At 44.8% G+C, this 23500-nt stretch overlaps 1 protein-coding gene across 2 annotated transcripts in view; it reads left to right on the forward strand.

The window, feature by feature from the left end:
• The window catches only part of STAMBPL1 (STAM binding protein like 1), a 50565-nt gene that overhangs the window by 16750 nt on the left and 10315 nt on the right, over positions 1 to 23500 (forward strand). The window contains exons 2-6 of one of the 2 annotated variants that reach the window (XM_029059149.2): positions 8385 to 8561; positions 13467 to 13546; positions 15659 to 15876; positions 16926 to 17001; positions 18202 to 18297. In XM_029059149.2, coding sequence (XP_028914982.1) covers positions 13517 to 13546; positions 15659 to 15876; positions 16926 to 17001; positions 18202 to 18297 — 420 coding nt within the window. In that variant the 5' untranslated portion in view covers positions 8385 to 8561; positions 13467 to 13516. The remainder of the gene's footprint in view (positions 1 to 8384; positions 8562 to 13466; positions 13547 to 15658; positions 15877 to 16925; positions 17002 to 18201; positions 18298 to 23500) is intronic. The other variant, XM_029059148.2, reaches the window with a different exon arrangement.

Here is a 23500-nt window from a genome sequence, read left to right on the forward strand (position 1 = left end):
AATGGTAGGGAGTTTCTGTTTGATGTGGAGGTGGATGGGCAACTGCTGGAGGTTCTTGAGGAGTGGGGAGATATGGACTGAGCATTGTTTTCAAAATAATGATCCAGACAGCAGAGTGAAGTATGGACTTAAATGGAGCTGAGACTGGAAGGTCAGCGACAGAGCTGATGAAGTAGTCAAGAGGGGATATAAGTACTTAGTAACAGTTTGAATCAAGAGAAAAGGGTGGATTTTAACAGTATTTTGAAAGTAGAACTGACAGGTTTTGATGACAGATTGAATATTTGGGCTGAACGCGCAAATTAAGTCAAAGTAAATGCCATTGTTACAGGCTTGTGAGACAAGGAGAACAGTGGTGCTTGCTATAGTGATGGGAAAAACAGGTCCTCCCCAGACTCTGTCACCCCGAACTGTCATTTCAGTACTGTGACAAGTATACACTGTGATCTCAACCATCAGTAACACTTTGGTACACATCTTTCATGCCCTAATATTTAAGCACTCACTCATACATGTATCCACTTTTCTTCCTATTCTGTATGAATTATTCTAGTGCCTGTCTCCCCGATTAAATTGAAACCTTCTCAAGAAGATCACATCTTCTAAGTCTATTGTATTCTATTATATTGTATTCTCTCTAGCCCTTTCATTTTCTGGACACAGTAGAAATTCAATAAATATTGAATCCTCAACATGGCCTGGAGTTTATTATCTGAGGCTAGCAAGGTAGCAACAGCCTCAAGATCCCTGGAAGGAGGAATTCTTCAAGTTATCCTTAGTCATCCCTCCATTGGCTTCCAGTCTTACCAAGTACTCAAGGGAATGGAAAATTTTCCATGTGAGAAATGGCTGAAAAAGTTTGGATGCTTCACTCTGGAAAACTATGGGCTAAAGAGGATCATGATTTGAGGATTATGAAATCATGAAGACTATGGACAGGACAAACCTTGAATTGTTGTTCAGGAAATCACAGCACTAGGAAGCAAGGTCATCCGTTGAAGCCTGAAGGTGACAGATTTAAAATAAAAGGAAATAATTCTTCACACAGTGGGCAGTAGGAAGCAGCGTGGCCCAGTGGAAAGAGCACGGGCTTGGGAGTCAGAGGTCATGGGTTCTAATCCCGGCTCTGCCACTTATCAGCTGTGTGACTTTGGGCAAGTCTCTTAACTTCTCTGTGCCTCAGCTACCTCATGTATAAAATGGGAATTAAGACCGTGAGCCCCAAATGGGACAACCTGATTACCTTGTAACTACCCCTGCTCTCAGAACAGTGCTTGGCACATAGTAAGAGCTTAACGAATACCATCGTCATTATTATTATCACCACAGAAGACTGTGCTGGCCAAAATTATCAGTCGGACCAAGAAGAATTGGAAAAAATATCATGCTAAAATGTCCCATAGTAGTTTATTGGAGGGAACAGTTCAGGGTGTAAGATAGACGTGTCAAAGTCATTAAGATTGACAATAATAGTAGTGAAATTTGTTGAGGGCTTACTGCGTGTAAAACATGGTACCAAAGTGCTAATAACATAATAATAATAATAGTAATTGTACCATTTTTAAGCAATTCTATAGGTCACGTATGGTACTAGTACTGTAGTAGATACAGGATAAGTAGATCCCATAAGGGGTTTACAGTCTACAAGGAGGGAAACAGGTATCTAATCCCCCATTTTACACATATGGGAACTGAAGCATAGAGAAGTTAAGTGACTTGTCCAAGGTCACACAGCAGGTACATGGCTGAACTTGGATTAGAACCCAGGTCTACCAGGCCTATGGTTTTTCGATAAGGCTACGCTGCTTCTCTAGAGCGGGAAGTCTCTGTTTCATGTAGGGTTCAAAGAGGGCAATCATCACTTGGAGCATCCTTTAGCTGTTGTCTCAAACTATCTGGGTAGGTGTATGTTTTCTCTCCCTTTGGCTGGTGCGGTAGTACATAGGAGAGTGTCGCTAGCTGCTAATGAAGGGCATTAGTTTCTCCACCCCCTTGTGAGGAACACGGTGAGAAGCAGTGTGGTCTAGTGGGAGTCAGGTCTATGCCTGGGAGTCAGAGGGCCTGGGTTCTAATCCCAGCTCTGCCATTTGTCTGCTGAGTGACCTTGGGCAAATCACTTCTGTGCTTCAGTTACCTCATCTGTAAAATGGGGATTAAAACCCTGTGAGCCCGTTGTTGGGTAGGGATTGTCTCTATCTGTTGCCGAATTGTACATTCCAAGCACTTAGTACAGTCCTCTGCACATAGTAAGCGCTCAATAAATACAATTGAATGGATGAATGAACCCCATGTGGACTGTGTGCAATCTGATTAGCTTGTATCTACCCAGCATTTAGTACAGTGCCTGGCACATAGTAAGTGCTTAACAAATATCATTAAAGAACATAAAAATCCTAGGACTCACATGGGCCTTCTGGCAGTGGGTTTCAATGAATGAGTCCTCGGCGAGCCCTCGGCAGCCAATCCTCCTCACCTATGCTCTGATAGGCAGGTACCCACCTTCTCTCTTACCCTCTAACTCACACCAATTCAGGCACTAATTAGTACTCCCACCCATCCACTGCTTATCCCTCAGAACAAGGTGTTTTCCTTTGATGGCATTTTCTCTCCCTGCCTTGTTTTGTCCTTGCTTCATTGAGGTACAACTCGTTCTTCTATTTTTGCTTTTAATCAAGTCAAAGCACTGTGGTTCATAGGACAGAGAATGTTTTGAACCTTAACACAAAGCCTGTGTTTCAGCACATGAATGGATTAAGGATATGAAGATTGCTGGTCTATCTGTAGCTGGGGACAGTGGACTCATGTTTCTCAGTGGGCTCATGCAGCTGCCGTCTTTTAGTTTGGTGCAGCTGCTGCTGCCTCAGGCCACTCCCGATCTTGTCCTCTGACTCCTTGACATCTGGTTTACGTGAACCTTTGCTCAGAAAGAACCAACCTCTGCCCACTGGCTGCACATCAGACCTAACAGAAATCAGGAATTAAAACAACAGACGCCCAGGGATCTTTTGTCAAGTTCTAGGTGACTAGGAGCTGGGAATGCTATTTTTGATTTCAGGTCTGAGTCACCACCCTTCACCGTTTGTGTGGTTTCTCACTTCTACATAGTATTGCTGTAAAGTGACATCATTTTGAGATGTCTTTTTTTCATGAATTGAACACCTGGTGTTATGGACGTTGAACAGCGTGTGTAAATGGAAGTCTCTCCTTTTGTAATACACTTTTAGCAACCCAATTTTCTGTTTTCACTTCAAGTTAGAGACAAAGCCTTGAATCCAGTAACCAGCAAGGTATGATAAACAAAACTGTGGGTATGAAAGTGGAGGCCATTTTGATGGTCACAAAAACTTCAGCCTCTAAAATGATTGCAGAGTTCATACCAAGTGAAGAAAATTTCAGTGATATTTAATAAAGTAGAAAAGAAGGCCAGTGTGCTCTTTGGAAAACAAAATGCTTTCAAGCTGACTGCCAAATGTCTGCTATTCAAACTGAAGGTCTACAGACATCTATAGGTCTTCAGCCATCTATAATAATAATTCTGGTACTTATTAGGTGCTTACTATGTGCTCAACACTATACTTAAACCTGGGGTAGATATATGATAATCAATTTGGACACAGCCCCTGTTCCATATGGGTCTCACAGTCTAAGTATGAGGGACTAAGATTTAATCCCCATTTTATGGACAAGGAAAGTAAAACACAGAGAAGGTAAGCGACTTGCCCAAAGTCACACAGCAGATAAATGACAGAGCTGGGATTAGAACCCAGGTCCTCTGACTCCCAAGTCTGTGTTCATTCCAGTAGGCCATGCCGCTTCTCTGGGCGTAGAACATTTGTTCTCACCAATCAATCAATGCTATTAATCCCCTATAGGCTGTAAACTCTTTGAGGGCAAGAATCATGTCTCCCAACTCTGTAGTATTATACTCACTCGAGCACTTAGTACAGTGTTCTGCACACACGAAGTGTTGAGTAAGTACCCTCAATTTGTGTGCACAAAACTCCTGGGAGCATTCACTAGAAGTGAAAGGCATGGTCTCTGCCTTCAAGGAGTTTACCGCTGGAATTAAAAACAGACTTTTTAAAAGAGTCATTCCAACCGCATAAGGGTCAGTATCAAGGAGCGGGTCTGGATCATCAGCAATGGAGCCTTTACACGAAGTCTTTATGTGCACTGAAGCTATCACTTCAGCATGGCTCTGCTGAAGCATCTCAACTGCCACAGTCAGCTGCTTCCTCCCTGAACCGCACTTTTCCAAAAGTCTGACCGTTGGACCGTAATGGGATGGCAAGGAATCAGTGGTATTTTTCGAGCTCTAACTGTGTGCAGAGCAATCAATCGTACTTATTGAGCGCTTACTACTTGTAGAGCACTGTACTAAACGCTTGGGAGAGTACAGTGCATCCAAGTTGGTAGACAGGTTCCCTGCCCACAACTCCCAGGATTCTCCAGAGGAAGCAATCGTATTTTAAATTCTTCTGGGGAATCAGGGAGGTTCCTGAGGGAACCCTGATTCTCCCTTCACAACTCCAGGCTTGTGTCGGTGTGGTCCAGGGAGCTGAGCGTGGATGTATTGAGCTCTGTAGGATTTAGAGAAATGCTTGCCAAATATGGTATTGGGTAATCTACTGTAATCCATGTGCTGAGGGAATGATGGAAAGGCCGATTAGTAATTAGTTATTAGATTATTTATTATAAAGCACTTAATGTGTGTCAAACACTCTTGGAAGTGCTGGGGCAGATGGGAGGTAATTAGGTTGGATGCAGTCCCTGTCCCTCATGGGCTCAAAGTCTAAGTAGGTGGAAGAATGGGTCTTGAATGCACAGTTTACAGAAGAGGAAACTGAGGCACTGAGAAATGAAGTGACTTGCCCCCGATCACGCAGCAGGCAAATGTCAGAACCAGGATTAGACCCAGGTCCTCTGGCTCCCAAGCCTATGCTTTTTTTCCACTAAGTCACACTGATTCCCATCACAACCACATAGCAAGCAATTAACAAATACCATCGTCATCATCATTGTATACCTTTTCCCAGCACTTAGTATGCTGCAGGACACAAAGTAATCACTTAATAAATCCTATTACTACTACTTTTACTTACTATGTGTAGAACACTATTCTAAGCACTTGGAAGAGTCCAACACAGTAGATTAGGTAGGTAGACTCAATCCCTGGCCCCAAAATTAAAATTGAGTCTCAATTAGAGTTACTCTGCTTTTTATGCTGTTGACTCTTGCTGATGCTGGGGGATCTTATACCTAGCCAGAAGAAGCCTTGGCTGCTGCCCTTGGGAACAAGTGTTGCCTTCAATCAGGGAAACTGAACGAACACAAAGTACGACAAAAAACAGGAAGCCCCATCGCACTGAAAAGTGAAAATTATAGCTGATTTGCTCAGTCAAATCCCCATATCTGTTAGTGGAAAATAAAGAGGCTGAGTCACCTTGGGGACTTGCTGTGCTAATCCCCGAACCTCTTGGGGCTTTTCAAAGCACCCTGGATTTCTCCCATAGCTGAATTGAGCCCATTTGCCTTGAGCAGCATAATGTCTTTCTGTTGTCTGTGGAGAAGCTTTATTCCTCAGAGGGTTCTCTCCGTGAGTGAATATGTGTGGGTGTGAAAAATTGTAAGAGGGGTTTTGAAGGCAGGGATAGGGGAGGAGACAGAGTGTGTGTGTGTCTTTTCCAGGAGCAGGCGAGCTGGTGGGAAGAGAATAGACAAGAAATGGCTTTGGAGCCAATTCCAGCCTGGTTTCAGCTGCCCAATTCATCAATAGCATTAATTGAGCGTTTACTATGTGTAGCACACTTTGCTAAGCGTTTGTGAGAGTACACTATGACAGAATTAGCAGAAACGTTCCCCGCCCATAATAAACAAATATCAAATGCCTAAAATAACAAATGCCCAGGGGAGTGCTAGGAAAATCCCTGGTGCAGATTACACTTGAGAGGGATCAAGAGTTGGCTAGGAAGATAGGCACAGGAAGACTCATGTAAAACAATAAAAAGTTGTAGAAGACCACAAAGATACATAAATATACAGGATGTCTTATAAACAGTGTATACCCAGTTGCAGGCTGGATTTGTGTGACTGAATGCAGTAGAGCTTGTTACGGGAGTGCTTCGAGGAGGAAGTGGCTCTAATAGTGGGGTCTGGTAGGAGGGTGGGGGAGGGAGAGAGACATGGTTTGGCTCAGGGGAGCCGGGAGCATACTGCCACTGTGCCTTCCAGGGAGAGAAAGGAGAATGTCAATAAAATCTGTAACTCCCTATTCTGATACTCGATTCTTAGAACAATGCCGGTCTCTCATCCGGTCAGCACTCGCCTCACGAACGAGCTAAACTCAGTCAGTCCTTCACCTGGACCAACCTACCGCTCAGTCGAAAGAAAGTAGCTGCCTGGGTGTTCTAGTGACTTCCTTCCCTGGGTTTTGGTGGGCCAGCTGTTGAGGAGGAAAGAGGCTAGCTGACTGACCTAGTCCTCGGGCTGGTGCTGGAGAGGCAGTGGGCAGGGAGCGAGGTTGTCTTCCAAGCACTTAGTGCTCTGCATACAGTAAGAGCTCAATAAATACGATTGAATGGATGAAATATGAGTTGTCCCGGCCCAGGGCTGGGGATCAGCCCTGCTGAGCTGCCATAGGCAAGTGGGCTCCGAGTCGTTTTCCGAGTGGCCACATAAGCCACCTGCCTTCCAGTCAGCGCCACGATGATCCAGGAGCAACGGGCAGATATCAAGGCAGACAGGTAGTTACTTTCAGCCCATAGGCCTGTAAATTTTGAGGAGAGCAAGATCGGCCTAGGGAGATCTTCCCAGTTCCCTAAGTTGCAGACTCAGTCCCCATGGGGCCAGAGTGACTCCACAATTCCCCTGGGAGGCAGAACAGGGGTCCCAGTTCAGCCGGAGGGAGCCTGCATGGCCATGTTCCTAACTTGGAGGAACTGGAAGATAGAATACGTTCAGCTCGTAAGGCCAAGGAGCTCATCGGTTCAGATTTCTCCTGGCACCTGAAACCTGGACCCACTTCTTGGGGGTTATCCCTAAGACGGTCTGGGGGCTGGCCTGCCCTGCCAATACCCCCTTTCCTGCTTTTCTACCTTCTTCCTCTCAAGTCTCAAGCAGAACTGATTTGATTGTTCATGACATTTCAGTCAATCCGTAGTGTCCGTGCTGTGCCGGGGAAAGTACACTAGATTTAGTAGACCCTGCCTTTGACAAAATTATAATCTTTTTAGTGGGGGAAACAGATACTGATATAAATTAAAGTTGGGGGGAGTGACAGTTTAAAGATCTGTTCATAAATGCTACCGTTCAGGGTGAGTCTCTAGTTACATAGGTGGCAAGGAGGAGATATTGGGTGGGGCTGTGAGTTAATCAGGGAAGGCCCCTGAAGGAGTTGTGACTTCAGAAAGGCCTTGAAGAAGGTGTGAGCGGTGATCTGCTGTGAGCCATGATCCGTGATCTGCTGGATGTAAAGCAGGAAGGAGTTCTAGTCAGAAGAAAGGGTGTGAGAAAGAGATCGGTGACAAGAAAGGTGAGAATGAGGTACAGTGAGTAGGTGAGAGGTGTAAAGCATAGGAGTTAGGTGTAGTGGGGAGATTACTGATTGAATGCCTTGAAGCCAATGTTCAGGATTTTCTGTCTGTTGAGCTGATGAATGGGCAACCATTAGAGGCTTTTCCATAATGGGGAGACATGCAAAATGACTTAGGTGATCTGGGCAGCAGAGTGAATTGTCAGCTAGAGAGGGAAGAGTCTGGAGGCAGGGAGATCTGTGAGGAGGGTGATTCAGTAGTTAAGTAAGGGTATGATAAGTGCTTGGACCGGAGTGGTGGCAGTTGGGATGGAAAGAAAGGGGTAGATTCTATTGTGAAAAAAGAACCGACAGGTATGATGACTGATGGAATGTTAAGGTTGAAAGAGATCGGGGAGTCAAGGATAATGCCAATCCTGCAGGTTTGAGAGATGGGGAGGAGGCTGGTGGTGTTGTCAACAGTGTTGGAAAAGTTAGAAGGAGGAGAGGACTTGGGAGGGAAGATAAGGAGTTCAGTTTTAGACATGCTGAGCTTGAAGGACTGGCAAGGCATCCTGATATCCTAGAGTTAGGATGGGATGCAAGAATGCAGAGGTGGAGAAGGGCTGAAGTGGGGTAGTGGATAGAGCACGGGCCTGGGAGTCAGCAGGTCATGGGTTGTAATCCCGGCTCAGCCACATGTCTGCTCTGTGACCTTGGGGAAGTCACTTCACTTCTCTATGACTTCCCTCATCCTTAAAATGGGGATTGAAACTTGAGCTCCATGCGGGACAGGGACTTTGTCCAACCCGATTGCTTGTATCCAGCCCAGCTCTTACGTGCTTACTAATACCAAAATTATTATTATTATTAGATTTGGAAGTCGTCGGTGCCGAGGTGGTAGTGAAGCCTTGAGAGAGCCTATGAGCTTGCCAAAGAAGTGGCTGTAAACTGAGAAGAGGCCCAGAGCTGAGCCTTGAAGGGTGTCCACAGCTAGCAGGGAGGCAGAGGGTCAACCAGATAAAGACACTGAGAAGGAGCGGCCAGAGAGGTAGGAGGAAAAATGGATCCCCACCCAATTTCTTCTCGAATTTGAACGATTCTCCTATCAGTCCATTTATATTGAGCATCCTCTGTGCAGAGAGCTGGGACCACATAGGGGGTCCTCCCTGACTTCTGCACCGCCATGGCCCGCATACTCCAGTAGGGCCTCTCGATCAAGCTGTTGAGCCACTGACCATCTCTTTGGCTTCAGAATTCATCAGCCAATGGACCAAAGAGAACTGACGCAGAAACCCAGGGCCATTTGTGGGGCAGACTCAGGGTGCCGACAATCCTCTTGAGCATTCGGCAACTTGATCCAAGAGGAGTGACAGCAACTTGACTGTTCACCAAGAATGGCTTTGTCCTCTGCTCTAGTAATATGACATGATCTAGTAATATAACTTTCTCGTGTCTCTCCTGTCCTAAAAAAATCACTCCCTTGACCCCACGAATCCCTCCAGCTACCACCCCATCTCCCTCCTCCCTCTTCCAGTTCTCTCCTGGACACCTTCTAAGCTGGCTTTCACCCTCTTCTCTCCTCTGAACCTCCCCTCTCTAAGGTCACCAGTGATCTTCTTGCCAAATCCAATGGCCTCTACTCCATCCAAATCTTCCTCGACCTCTCAGCTATCATTGACACTGTGGACCACCCCTTCTCCTGGAAACATTATCCAATCTTGGCTCCTCTGACATTATCCTCTCCTGGTTCTCCATCTGTCTCTCTGGCTGTTCACTCTGTCTTTCACATGCTGCTCCTCTGCCTCCTACCCCCTCTAACTGTGGGAGTCCCTCAAGGCTCAGCTCTGGGTCCACTTCTATTCTCCATTTACACCAACTCATTCACGCCCATGGCAGCAACTACAATCTCTATGCAGATGATTCCCAAGTCTACATCTCCAGCCCTGATCTTTCTCCTTCTCTGCAGTCTCATATTTCCTTCTGCCTACTCTACTTGGAAGTCCTGCCAACATCTCAAACTTAACATGTCCAAACAAGAACTCCTTGTCTTCTAACTGAAATCCCATCCTCCCTATGATTTTCTCATCACTGTACACAGCACCACCATCCTCCCTGTCTCACAGACCCATAACCTTGGCATTATCCTAGACTCATCTCTCATATTCAACCCAAATATTGAATCTGTCACCAAATCCTGTCAGTTCAACCCTCACAACATTGCTGAAATACATGCTTTCCTCACCATCCAAACCGTTACCATGTTGATCCAAGCACTTATCCTATCCTGCCTTCCCTACTGCATCAGCCTCCTTGCTGACCTCCATGCCTCCTATCTTTCCCTACTTCAGTCCATACTTCACTCTGTTGCCCAGATCATTATTCTACAAAACCACTCAGCTCACGTTTTCCCACTCCTCAAGAATCTTCAGGATTGACCATCCACCTCCTCATCAAGTAGAAACACCTTGCCATTGGCTTTAAAGCAAGAACCCAATCACCTTGCCCCTTCCTATCTTTCCTCTCTGACTTCTTGCTACAGCCCAGCCCACACACTTCACTCCTCTAATGCCAAACTATCACTACCTCGATCTCATCCATCTCCCTGCTGATCCCACACCTACATCTTGCCTCTGGCTGGAAACTCCCTCACTCTTGAAATCTGACAGACGATCATTCTCCCCACTTCAGAGCCCTATTAAAAACACATCCCCTCCAAGAGACCTTCCCCAATTAAGCCATAATTTCCTTTTCTCCCATTCCCTTCCTCATCACCCCTGTACTTGGATCTTTACCCTTTATTCACCCCACCTTCAATCCCATAGCACTTAAGCACATATCTGTAATTTATTTATATTAATGTCTGTCTCCCTCACAAGAGTGTAAGCTCTTCATAAGCAGGAAACATGTCAACCAACCCTGTTGTATTCCCATGAATGCTTGGTACAGTGCAGTGCACAGAACAAATACTCAATAAATACCTTTGATTGACTGATTGAATAATTGGTTTAGGTCTTAGTGGAGAAATGACAAAAACTATAGTCAGAGAAATTGTTCTCTTCAATTGCTAACCATAAAACCTGAAGCAAAGATCGATGAACCAAGCTCTGACTACCAATGTGAAATGATTTAGAGAGCTTTAGAGGTTGTTTTATAAAGCCGGGTAGAATCACCTGGATTTTTTTGCCCATCCCCAGCACTGAGCTTGTCAAAGCCATTCTGCTGCCAAAACTTGCCCATTTATCTGTACTATCCTAAGAAATGAAACTTGACAAACCCCTGAGAAAGGCCTTTTCATGTTTTCCGTGCAGTGTGACCCGTGGCTGTAACAGGATGAACCTAGGCCTTCCACAGCTGGTCTCAAATTGTCAGCAAGACTCTGTGCAGGAGGGATGTTTGCTTGGACGAGCGGGGACTCTGGTGGTCCATTCAGCTTTCGTTACCCCAAACACTGAAATTGTAGTCTGAGGCATGTTTTCATTTTCATTGAATTGTTTAGATCCAAAGCTTCCTGGCTTGTGAGCCCCCTGACAGATAGGGATTCTAATTCCCACCTATGTATTTTTTTCCAGTGCTTTGTACAGTGCTCTGCACTCAGTAAGCACTTAATGCGTACTTTCCCACTACTATTATTGCTACTTTCTTGTATGGGTTTGTTTCTGTGCCTCACTGCAATATTTGTCCAGCTTAAGTGTGGCCCAATGGAAAGACCATGGACTTGGGAGTCAGAGGATATGGGTTCTAATTCCGGCCTTATAAAAATTTTAAATCATATGTGCCAGGAACTGTACTAAGCGCTGGGGTAGATTCAAGCTAATCAGGTTGGATAGAGTCCTTGTCCCACATGGGACTCACAGTCTTCATCCCCACTTTACAGATAAGGGAACTGAGGCAAAGAGAAGTGAAGTGACTTGGCCAAGAACACCCAGCAGATAAGTGGCAGAGCAGGATTAGAACCCAAGTCCTTCTGACTCCCAGACCTGTGTTTTATGTCTTAGTCCATGCTGTTTTTCCATTTGCCTGCTGTGTGTGACTTTGGGCAAAATACTTAACCTTTTGGTGCTTCAGTTTCCTCATCTGTAGAATGGGATTCACTCTACTCTCTCTTCCCCTTAGACTGTGAGTCCCGAATGGGACAGGGACTGTGATCTGGATTGGATCTACCCAGTGCTTGATACAGTGCTTGGCACATAAGTGCTTAACAGATACTATGCGTGGCTCAGTGGAAAGAGCCTGGGCTGGAGAGTCAGAGGTTATAGGTTTGAATCCCGGCTCTGCCACTTGGCAGCTGTGTGACTGTGGGCAAGTCACTTCACTTCTCTTTGCCTCAGTTCCCTCATCTGTAAAATGGGGATTAACTGTGAGCCTCACATGGGACAACCTGATCACCCTGTATCTCCCCCAGCGCTTAGAACAGTGCTCTGCACATAGTGAGCACTTAACAAATACCAACATTATTATTATTATTATTATTATCGTCATCATCATCCCAAGTCAGTGACCACCTAAAACAATCTCCCAGAGGGAAATTCCTGAAGTGTGAGTAATTGTAATAACTTTTTTGGGGGCTTCATGGTTGCATTGAAATGCAGCTGGACAAATAAGGTATTTTGAGATTCATCATCCTTCTCTTTTCCAAGTTTCTAGAACAGTGCCCAGTGCTTAGAACAGTGCTTGGCACATAATAAGTGCTTAACAAATGCCATCAATATTATTACAGACCAATATGTCTTTTTGTTTAGATGGAGAAAACCTTGCTGAATCAGTAGCTGTGTCAGAGTGTGGTGCTAGTTGAGGACACAAGCCCTTAGAATTGAAAAGCCCATCTGCTTATCTGTCCTTCACCTTCAAAACAGTAAGGGTGGTGTTTTCAAAACACTTGTTGTGGGCCTGTGTCCTCAGTCTAAGAGGGAGGGAGAGCAGGTATTTTATGCCCATTTTGCAGATGAGGAACCCGAGGCTTACAGAAGCTTAAATCACTTGCCGAAGATCATGCAGCAGACGTGTGGCTGCAGTAGGGGGCTAGAACCCGGGTCTCCTGACTTCCTGGCCTGTACTCTTTTCACTAAGTCACGTTTGGAAGCAGTGGTTACTTCACAGTCTTGTAATCAGGACCCAGGTTGTGTGTGGATTGTCTCTATCTCAAAGGATCTCTTAAAGTTTATTATGGTGATTTAAAATAACTAGAAATACTGTGACTTTTGAATTCTATACTATACTGGAGGGTTAGTCTCTGATTCTTCAAATGGAAGCACTCCTTTCTCTGGAATTTAGCACCAAGTTTTCCCACAGCCCTAGCCTATTCTTCTCATGCTACCACTCCCTACCTGGATAACATTTCTCTTCCTAATGCATATGCCGCCCTGGCCCCTTGGTGCGATATTCAGGAGTAAGGACTGAGTGGTCAGGCCAGATCTGGAAGTTCTGCCTAGGGCCACAGATCTCATAGCCAAGATGCCAAGACTGAGAACAGCCCCTTGGGTGGCAGAACCGAGCTCCCAGGGCAGGGTTTATCATCTTATAAAAAGTGTCAATAAATAAATAAATAGTGAAGCAGCATGGCCTAGCAGCTCTGAGAACCTCCCTGATTAATCTCTCCCTGATTAATTTAGTTCTTTAAATAAATTATGGATTTATAGCTAAATGCTATAGGATTGAGGGGAAAGATGAATAAAAGGTGCAAATCCAAGTGCAAGGGAGTTGCAAAAGGGAGTGGGGGAAGAGGAAATATGAAGGCTTAGTTGGGGAAAGCCTAATTCTCCCTACTTAGTCATTAGAGAGAATTATCTACAGTAAGAATGATTTGCATGGATTTGTTTATTTTGGAAGGATATGTTTATTTAGAAGGATAAATTAAGTGCCTGTCATGGCTTTAGCTAGAGGATTCGTTCACTGTTCTCTCTGAATGCTGAATGGAATCAAGTGGAATTTTCTGCTCTTTTGTGTTTATGGATAGATGACGTGACTGGGATGATACAGTAAACACCTCACCTTTTAGCGGGCAGGATGGACCAGCCTTTTACCGTGAATTCACTGGTAAGTACCCCCGGGTTTTCCACAAAAACACAGAAATTCAGGGATTGGGAGCAGCCACAGTTACTGTTGAATTGGACTGAGACCAGCCCAAGTCTCATGTCGATCCCAGCGCTTAGTACAGTACTTGGCACATAGTAAACACTTAAAAAAATGCCACAATTGTTATTGGAGGAGGGAAATCTCATGTCCAGTGTGTGGCTCACTCTTAGTGATTGATCACAGAGCCCTCAAAACTCTATATCTTGCCATGGGGCGCTAGAAGCTTTCGCAGATCTGATCGTAAGAGTCTGGTCTGGAAGAGTAGAGAGTCAGTGTGGCTAGAAGCAGATCTGGCCCCAGCTGCTGTTGCCCTGACTGTGTCTGAAGAGGCAAAAATTCATACTTGTTCCTTTAAAAAAGGAGAGAGAACAGAATACAGGATATCCTGTTCTGTTTTTATTAAAATAAAAGACAAGGGATCAGCACCTATTGTGGAAATGATTCAGTATCTGCTCAGCATGAGGGGGAAATAATAGGGTATGATTTGGATAGGTCAGCTTTTTTGACTCTGTTTTTGTGTTTCCTTCATGCCTCCAGACTGGCCATAAGGCTACTTAGTTGTTCCTTTCTGTCTGCCTCTTCTAGGCCCCCTCATGTCTTGAGAAAAGGAAGCTTCACTATCTCCTCTTCTGTTTTTGCATTCAGAAACCAATCGTGTTGTTTTTCTATAGCGGAAGATGGAGAGTACAACAAACACAGGTTTCAAGCAGTCTCAGGGCAGGAATCGATACCATCCATACAGTCCCTGGTCTCCCCTTCTTTAAAGCCCTTCCGAAGCCACAGATCTTCTAGGAGGCCTTCCCTGATTAATCTCTCATCTCCCCACCCTATTTCTCCCTCATCTACCCCTTAAACACTTAGGCATCCCTTCTCCATTGCCAGACTCTCCCCCAGCTGCACTTATTTTCAGATTGTTATACTTTGTTCCTTCTCCTACCTTAGTTTATTTAACTGTTTGTCGACCCCACTAGATTGTAAACTCCTGAGGGCAAGGATCATGCTTCCTAACTCATATTATCCAAAGCACAGTGTTCTGCCCAGAGTAATCATCTAATAAATACAGTTGGTTGACTGATGATCCTCTTAATGGGCTATTCACTTGAAAGGCCGATTATATCTCCCAGAAACTCTCAACTTCCTAAGACTTCTGGAGCCATATGGCTTCTCAGCTTTCTGCAGCCAACCCTCCCCAGCTGTGGGCTTGCCTTAAGCAGAGAATCACTGACAAAGGACAGACAGTCTTTGCTTTCCCCAAAGAGAAAAAGAATAGCCAGGGGAAAATGTCCAGTGGCAGTGATGGGGAATGCTGGGCCGCTTATTATTATTAATAATAATAATAATGATAGGGGCATTTGTTGAATGCTATGTGCCAAGCACTCTTCCAAGTGCCGGGGTGGATACAAGCAAATAGTGTTGGATGCAGTCCCTGTCCCACATGTGGCTAACAATCTTCATACCCATATTACAGGTGAGGCACAGAGGGGTGAAGTGATTTGCCCAATGTCACACAGCAGACAAGTGGCAGAGCTGGGATTAGAACCCAGGTCACTCTGACTTCCAGGTCCATGCTGTATCCACTAGGCCACACTGCTTTTCAACAGTTCTTGGAAAATGCGTTGCTTCTTCTTATTTGTTAAACAAGGAAAGGTGTTCTGGGCCTTGCATTTGGGGCTCCAGTGGAACAATCTGCAAGGCTGGAGGGTGGTAAGGACCAGGAACAGGGCTCCATCTTCCTTGGTCGGAGGCGCCCTCAACCCTGAGATCTCAGTTCGCTCTCCAATCTCTTGACTGAAGGTAGATTGGGGTGGGTGTGTCCAAATCACCCCCCTCACACTCATGCCTTGGGCCTGGAAGAGTCCGTGGCCTGCTCTGAGAGTCTCAGGTGCCACAGTACTGCTCTCATTCCACCGAAGCAGGTTTCTTGAGGAATTTTCCCTGGTCAAACAGCTTTTGGAAAGAAAAAAAATTGAGCTGTGCTGCAGTTGGGGGCAGGCCCAGGGGCCAGTATGGGTCTGTGTATGGTCAGATTGATCCTCTCTCTGGGTGGTAACAGCAAGTTCCCATTTCTTTCAGAAAAAGCTGGTGGCACTGCCTGATCACACCGATGTGTCCTTGAGCCCAGAAGAGCGGTTGCGGGCCTTGCGCAAGCTTGGTTGTAATATCACGATCAACGATGACATCACTCCGCGCCGCTATTTCCGATCCGGGGTGGAGATGGAGCGAATGGCGTCTGTGTATCTGGAGGAAGGAAACCTGGAAAATGCCTTTGTCCTCTATAATAAATTTATAACGTGAGTTCCAGTTCTGTCGTGAATATGTCTGAGAGGGCCTGTCCCAAAGGGGTCTTGCAGGTAGCTGTGCCGGACTGATACTGGAATAGTGTTTTTCCCAGAGTGATTCTCTTTTGGAATGAGGTATTTGTGTCCGGTGAAGAATATCAGGGAAGTGGGGAGTGGGAACAACTACTTCTGCAGTATCTGAAGACTCTATGTAGCACTCTTTATAACTGAAGCAGGGATACAGGTAGCAGAAACCAGTTGTCTGTTGGATAACTGGAAGCAGTGTGGCCTAAAGGAAAGTATGGGCCTGGGACTCAGAAGACTTGGGTTCTAATCCTACTCTGTCATTTGCCTGCTGTGTGCCCATGGACGAGTCACTTCATTTCTCTGTGTCTGGTACCTCATATGGCAAATGGGGATTCAATACTTTTTCTACCTCCTACTACTGTAGGGCCCATGTGGAACAGGGACTGTGTCCAACCTGATTATCTTGTAACTTATATCTACTTCACCGCTTAGTACAGTGACTTGTTCCCAGTAAGCAATAAATAAGTACCATCACTATTAGGCGCCACTTGATTATTGGAGTATCTTGTCAATCAAGTGACTAAGGTATTACCAGGGTCCCTAATGTTCATGGAGGTCTGCCGAACTCAGCTGGTGTAAGCAGATTTTGGTGCTTATAATATTACTGCCCAGAGCAGTTTTAGGGCAAATCCAAACTTTTTAATGGAAGTCCGTCCCCAGAAGATACTAGATTAATGCATCCCTTCAGATGAGTCTTCCTGCTTCTGCCGGGCCCTCTGGACAAGTTAGAAAAGTTAGCAGGAGCATTGATGCAACACACCCTCACCTATTTGAATCGATCTTCTTCTATAGAAATTTGGTTCTGTGATGATGATGTCCAGAGTGATGACCGAGGTAGTTCTTGAAACAGTAAAAAACTCAGTAATAGTTTGGAATCCTAAGTAGGGTGCCCACATGTGTCTTTGTTAAAAGAGGTCTTATATCTTTTCTCTGCTAAAAGCGATGATAATCTCTACACTTTATTTTTTTTTTAGCTTGTTTGTAGAAAAGCTGCCCGGCCATCGAGATTACCAGCAATGTGCCGTCCCAGAGAAACAAGACATCATGAAGGTATTGTGGAAGTATTCCTTTCCTGATATTTCAGGGGTTCCGTTCCCTAGTACGTAATCACTGATTTCATCTCTCCCTGAACCATTTCCTTAATCCTACTGCAAACCAGCACACTAGCATGATGTTTTGGTTTCTAGTCAGCCATTTAATCTTCATGACCTAATCACTATAGGAAATCCAGTGGAAGGTCAAATGATTCATGTTGATGAATTCAGACACCGTTTGGTTTGAAAGATAGAAAACGATCAGTATTTTCCTAAAAGCAGATTTAATCTCAAAATGCTCATGATATATTTAGGAACATCTAGGGTTCAAAATGCTGAGACTTCTCTAATTTGAAACTTGCCAAAAGTCAAGTCTCCAATATTTTGAGCACTAGATACTGTTTTGGTCTGTTACAATTTTACATTCTGAACTTCCCTTTAAAAGTCTACCTCACTCTTTATCAAATGTGTCTTTGCTGGAACAGAGTAAAATCACAGGTAGGGATCATTTTCAATAGTCTAGTCCACTCTAGCATGAAATTTAAAATAAAAGGTGAAAGGTATATGGAACAGTTTTCTGAAGAGTGAGTGGAGGGAGTTCCCTTATGTTGGAGCGCCAGGTGTCAGAGTACCTTCAGACTGCTGAACCTTCCTCTGAGTGACCGGTTTGAATCACTGATTCAGGAAACAGCAGGGCTAGGCATCAATCATGAATTCCAAACTCCTCCCACCATTTCCTACTCTTCCCAGACTCCTCTTCAGTCCAACTGCCCCTCAGTTCAAATGCTGGGAACCAGATCAAAGGACCTTTGGGGGTTGATATGGGAAGAGCCATCAGGTTCCATAGGTTGTGTGTCCCTTTAAGATCGGCAGATTGGTGAGCATATTCTTAACGTAGCCATTATAGTTGGGAATGTACAATCATGGGTCATTTTGGACCTGAAGTGAAACTACTGATCGAATCAGTTGGACCCACCCCTTATCTTACTTAGCCTAGACGTTGGTTTAGCAAAATGAATTGTTTTTCTTCCCGTGGGAAAGTAATACTTTAGATCCCCAGGAAACAAATTTAATTTTTTTTTATAGGAATGTCACTTTGACATGATTTGACTTTCATAACATAGACTCCAGCTGTTTTTTCCCTTCTCAGCTGTTAGTCTGAAGGACTGTATGGCAACACCCCACTAATCAATATGTGTCTATATATTTTTAAAAGAAACTGAAGGAGATTGCATTTCCAAGGACAGATGAATTGAAAAAGGAGCTTTTAAAGAAATATAATGTAGAATATCAAGAATATTGGCAAGGCAAAGTAAGTTTTATCAATGTATTTATTTCTGTGAAAGGACTGTTATTTTGTGCAAACACTGAAATATCATTTTCATGATCCCTTTTTAATGCTATGTATTAAAATCTTGAATGCAGTGATGTAAAAGCTCAGTGTGGACCTCATTAGAGTCTAGAATGAGCATCTACTAAGAGGATGTAATTGAACATGTGGTTGAAATGGGCACTCTTTACCAGATATAACTTCTTTTTTTAAATGGTATTTTTTGGCACTGTATTAAATGCTGGGAAAGATTCAAGCTAATCAAATTGGACACAGTCCATGTCCCATATGGGGCTGTCAGTCTTAATTGCTGTTATATAGGTGAGGTTACTGAGGCACAGAGAAGTGACTTGCCCAAGGTCACATAGCAAACAAGTGGCAGAGCTGGGATCAGAACCTAGGTCCTTTCAACTCCCAGGCCCATGCTCTATCCTCTCTGAGGGCAACTGTTGCTTTGTACTACCTAGTTAAAGACTAGAAGGAGAGGTAGGTGGTCTTTGATCAAACTGGTTCCTGCCTTGTTTGCTTAGAGAGGGAAATTTGAAATCTCACTTCGGGTCAGAGTGTGTCAGAAGCCAGAGGATTGGAGACCTGCAGCGTTGTTCACAAGTCTGCAGGATTCACCTTAGGGTAAGTAAGTAAGGGAAGAAGGAAAGCTGTGTCTCTAGAAATAGCTCCCAAAAACTAGCAGAGTCCCTTAAGTGAAAGGTGGAAAAGTTGAAACACAGCAACAAAGCAACAAAGTATGAAAATGAGCTGGAGTGTCTTATAAAAGAAAGCCCTCTTTTGACATTTTCTTATTTCAGCCTGAGTGGGTAGAAAATCTAATAAAACAGATCTTCTGTCCAGAAGTAACGAGTGTACCCCAGTATTGGAGGGTCCATGGTATTATGGGAAATGAAAATACAACTTTCCCCTCCATTCTAACCCAGAGGGCATTCCACAGTCCCTCCCAATATCTTCAGAATTTTTTTAAAAAACAGATATTCTGATAACCTGCATCCTTCCTTTTTGCCTTCAATCCCCGCCCCCCCCATTATATTTAGACTGTAAATACTTAAGCCCCCAAACTGCTCCAGGTTTCTCTTGGGTTTGGATGTGGACATGGCAAGGCAATACTATTCTTTTGAAAAGTAGAATCCAGTGCAGTTAAGCCCAGCAAGTAACCCTGGGTTCTGGCTGTTGAATGCTCATACTTGGACTTTGGAAACTAAAGTGGCAAGGAACTGGGAGATGCCAATGAAAGCAAACCCAGGTATGGCCTCTTTTCCAGCCTCCATCCAGGCCGGCAGAGAGAATCTAAAGGGGAGAAGAGACGGGGGAATGTCATAGGCCAGGAACCGGGAGGAGCAGAAAGGAGGCAGGGGCTCCCAGCTGAACCACCAACATTGTCAGATCTGCGCTGGATCCGTAACTCTGCAGTGCTCTCTCCAGTTCTCTCAGCCTTCTGGTTCCCTCGTGACTTTCCTTCACTCCCTCATCCTCAGCCGACTGTCCTTGGATTGGCTTTGCATCTGTTGCCTAGCACCAAGAGCTGCTAGAGCATGACTGTTGAAATGCCGGGTCAGAATGATAAATTTGATGGTGAAACACACTCAGCTCCCATATTCTGAATTTCCTGTCATGGAAACAGCAGTTTCAGAGTGCAAAATTATTCAGTAGCTGTAAGCTCCGTGTGGCAGGGAAAGCATCAACCTACTCTGCTGTATTATTCTTTCTCCAGCTCGTAGTACAGCGCTCTGCATGCACACAGCAAGGACTCAATAGATATCACTGATTGATTGATTACCAGTACATGCAGATTCTGGGCCATGGGGAAGAAAGCCAAGCACTCAGTCTAGTGAGCTATTAGGTGCTCAATAAAAACCATTACCATCACTTTGAACCCTGAACCCCCATTCCAGTGCACACTGAGCTAGGAAGAGCCTCAAGAGACTATAAATTGCATGCTTTGCTGCATCTCCCATCCATTAGCTTCACTACTCTGGCCAAGGAGATTCTCCAAGGCTGAGGCACTTCCCCAGAGAATTGCTTCCCTGAATTATTCAGGTCATGTAGAATTGGATCAGCACTCTGCAAAATACAGAAGAAGAAAAACGTTCCCCGTGGACAGAGAGACCTCACAAATGAGTATCTGGGAAGTTGGGCTATCATTGCAACTTTGTGGCTTTTTGGCTTGCCATCCCCACTGGATTTCACCGACTCGTTTCATTACATCTTCATTGGCTGTGAAAAGGGATCAAAGATCAAAGAGGGTCTTTTCCAATCAGAGCAAGCAGGCAGGGGGTTTAGGAGGGGTGACTGGCCCTGAATGACTGAGGAGAGAAGGAAGATTTCTGCGATTTGGGGACTGGCATTTGGGCCTGGTCAGTTGGAAGAGACTGAGTAGTATGAGATAAGCTTGAAGGGTGGGAGGGAGAGAGAAGGGAAGCAGGGTTGCCTAGTGGAAAGAAAGCAGATCTGGCAGTCAGAGGACATTGGTTTTAATCCCAGCTCTGCCACTTGCCTGCTGAGTGACCTTGGACCAATCATTTAACTACTCTGTGCCTCATTCATTCATTTAATCATATTTATTGAGCACTTACTAAGTGCTTAGGAAAGTACAGTACAGCAATAAAAAGAGAAAATCCCTTGTTCAAAACTTGTTCTCCCTCTTACTTAGATGATGACCCCCATGTTGGGGAGACTGTGTCCAACTTGCTTATCTTGTATCTACTCCAATGCTTAGTAGAGTGCTTGGCACATAGTAGACACTGAACATATACCCTCTGGACTGTAAACTCTTACCCTGGTGGTCTGGAAACGTGTCTACCAATGCTCTTGTGTTTTGAGGGGTTTTTGGGTTTTTTTTGTATTTAAGCATACACTATGTGCTACGCACCGTACTAAATGCTGGGGTAGTGGCAGAGACAGGATTAGAACCCACGTCCTTCTCCCAAGCCCGTGTTCTTTCCATTAGGCCATACTTCTTCTATTGTACTCTCCCAGGTGTTTAGTACAATGCTCTACACAAAGTAAATTCTCAATAAATGCCATTGATTTGGCACAATTATTACTAGAGAGAGAGAGAGAGGGAGGGAGACCAAGGAGTGTCCTTGTTAAAGATCTTTCTGTTACCAGATGACAAAGAAAATAACTCCTAGATACTCTAAAAATATATAATTCGGAAGAATAATAAGCGTAAAATGAATCGGAACTTCTGCTAGACTCAATGTTTGTGTGACTGTGGGCAAGTCACTTAACTTCTCTGTGCCTCAGTTCCCTCATCTGTAAAATGGGTATTAAGACTGTGAGCCCCACGTGGGACAACCTGATTCCCCTATGTCTACCCCAGCGCTTAGAACAGTGCTTGGCACATAGTAAGCGCTTAACAAATACCAACATTATTATTATTATTAAGAAAATGCTGCTTTTCCCATCCAAAAAGCCCCGCACATTACTCTCTCTCCAGCGGGGATGAGTTCTGGAGTAAGCCAGTATGGGGGCTAGCAATCAATCAATCAGTCTTATTTATTGAGCACTCCTGTGCAGAGCACTATACTAAGCACTTAGGAGAGTAACAGGGTTGGTAAATGCATTTCCTGCCCACATTTGGCCAATGACTTGTGTCGGTAGCCTGGATTCCTGTCAGGTGGCTAATGAACTCCTTGCACTGGCTTGGAGAGATCACTGGCTCAACACCTTGAGTTTGGGGCTAAAGAAGGGGGTTTAGAAGTTAAGACCAGATGATGGAGCTTTAGTTGTGATTCGCTTCCTTTTTCCACTGACTTTTGTCTAGCACTGGAGACAGGAGAGTTTATCTCACTAGGACCTGCCTTCAAATTTTCCCCTCTAGATGATGAGCTTGTGGGCAGGAAATGTGTTTACCGACTCTGCTATATTGTACTCTTCCAAGCGCTTAGTATAGCCATTGATTAATCAATTAATCAATGGTTATTTATTGAGCACCTGCTGGGTACAGAATACTATTCTAAGTGCTTGGGAAAGTGCTATATAATAGAATTAAGCACCAGGAGGAGTGGAAGAAAGATGGAGTGGTCAGAACGAAGCATCGGTGAAAGAATAAATTCTCTATCTCCCCTTCTGGTTTCAATTAGTTTCATTCATTCAATCGTATTTACAGAGCACTTACTGGGTGCAAAGCACTGCTGTGGGGAGCTGGGGAGTCACGTGGTCCGGGGATTCCTCAGTGTTGGGGCTGTTCCTCACTGGCAGGTAGCCAGTGGCCCCCGGCCACGCCGATGAGGAGAAAATTGTCCCGTGCTCCTGCTACATTCTCTTCGTTGGCCGGAAGGATGTGGCCTTGAGCCCAGCCTGGGCAACTGTGGTGTTCCCACCACTCGCAGGGAAAGCTGAAGTAATCTCATTTTAGGCAGGAAATGTGTCTGTTATATTGTTTTGTTTACCTTCTAAGCGCTTAGTACAGTGCTCTGCACACAGATTGAGACTGTGAGTCCCATATACGACACAGACTGTGTCCAACCTGATTTGCGTGAATCCACTCCAGTGCTTACTACACAGACTAGCGCATAGTAAGCCTTTAACAGATACCACATTTATTTTATAGAGGAGCAGCGTGACTTAGTGGATAGAACACGGGTCTGGGAGTCAGAAGGACCTGGGTTCTAATCCCGGCAGTGCCACATGTCTGCTGTGTCACCTTAGGTAAATCATTTCACTTCTCTGGGCCTCAGTTATCTCATCTGTAAAATGGGGATTAACAGTGTGAGTCCCATATGGGACAGAGACTGCATCCAATCTGAATGACCTGTGTCTACCCCAGTGCTTAGAATAGTGCTTGGCACAAAGTAAATACTTAACAAGTACCATAATTATTATTATTACAGTAAGCTCTCAATAAATATGATTGATTGACTTACTGACTGAAGTTGCTTCTACCAGTTCCGTGGTATAAAATGCCCGCCATCTCACCACCCAACCCCAACCCCCGGACAGCACCTCATCTTATTGGCGTGACCAAGCATTGAAGGGGGTTGGGTGATGACTCCTTTAAGCCCCCTGCCCTCCCACCCATCCCTAATGTTAATGTTGGTATTTGTTAAGCGCTTACTATGTGCCGAGCATTGTTCTCTTCTCCCCCTACCCCCTCTTGCCAATCTGAGTCCTAGGGCAAGGGCGACAGATTTCTAACTGAATCTCTGGGACCACAAAAGAAGACTGAGTT

Source organism: Ornithorhynchus anatinus, chromosome 3 (genome assembly GCF_004115215.2).
Source record: "Ornithorhynchus anatinus isolate Pmale09 chromosome 3, mOrnAna1.pri.v4, whole genome shotgun sequence".
NCBI classification, from domain to species: domain Eukaryota; kingdom Metazoa; phylum Chordata; class Mammalia; order Monotremata; family Ornithorhynchidae; genus Ornithorhynchus; species Ornithorhynchus anatinus.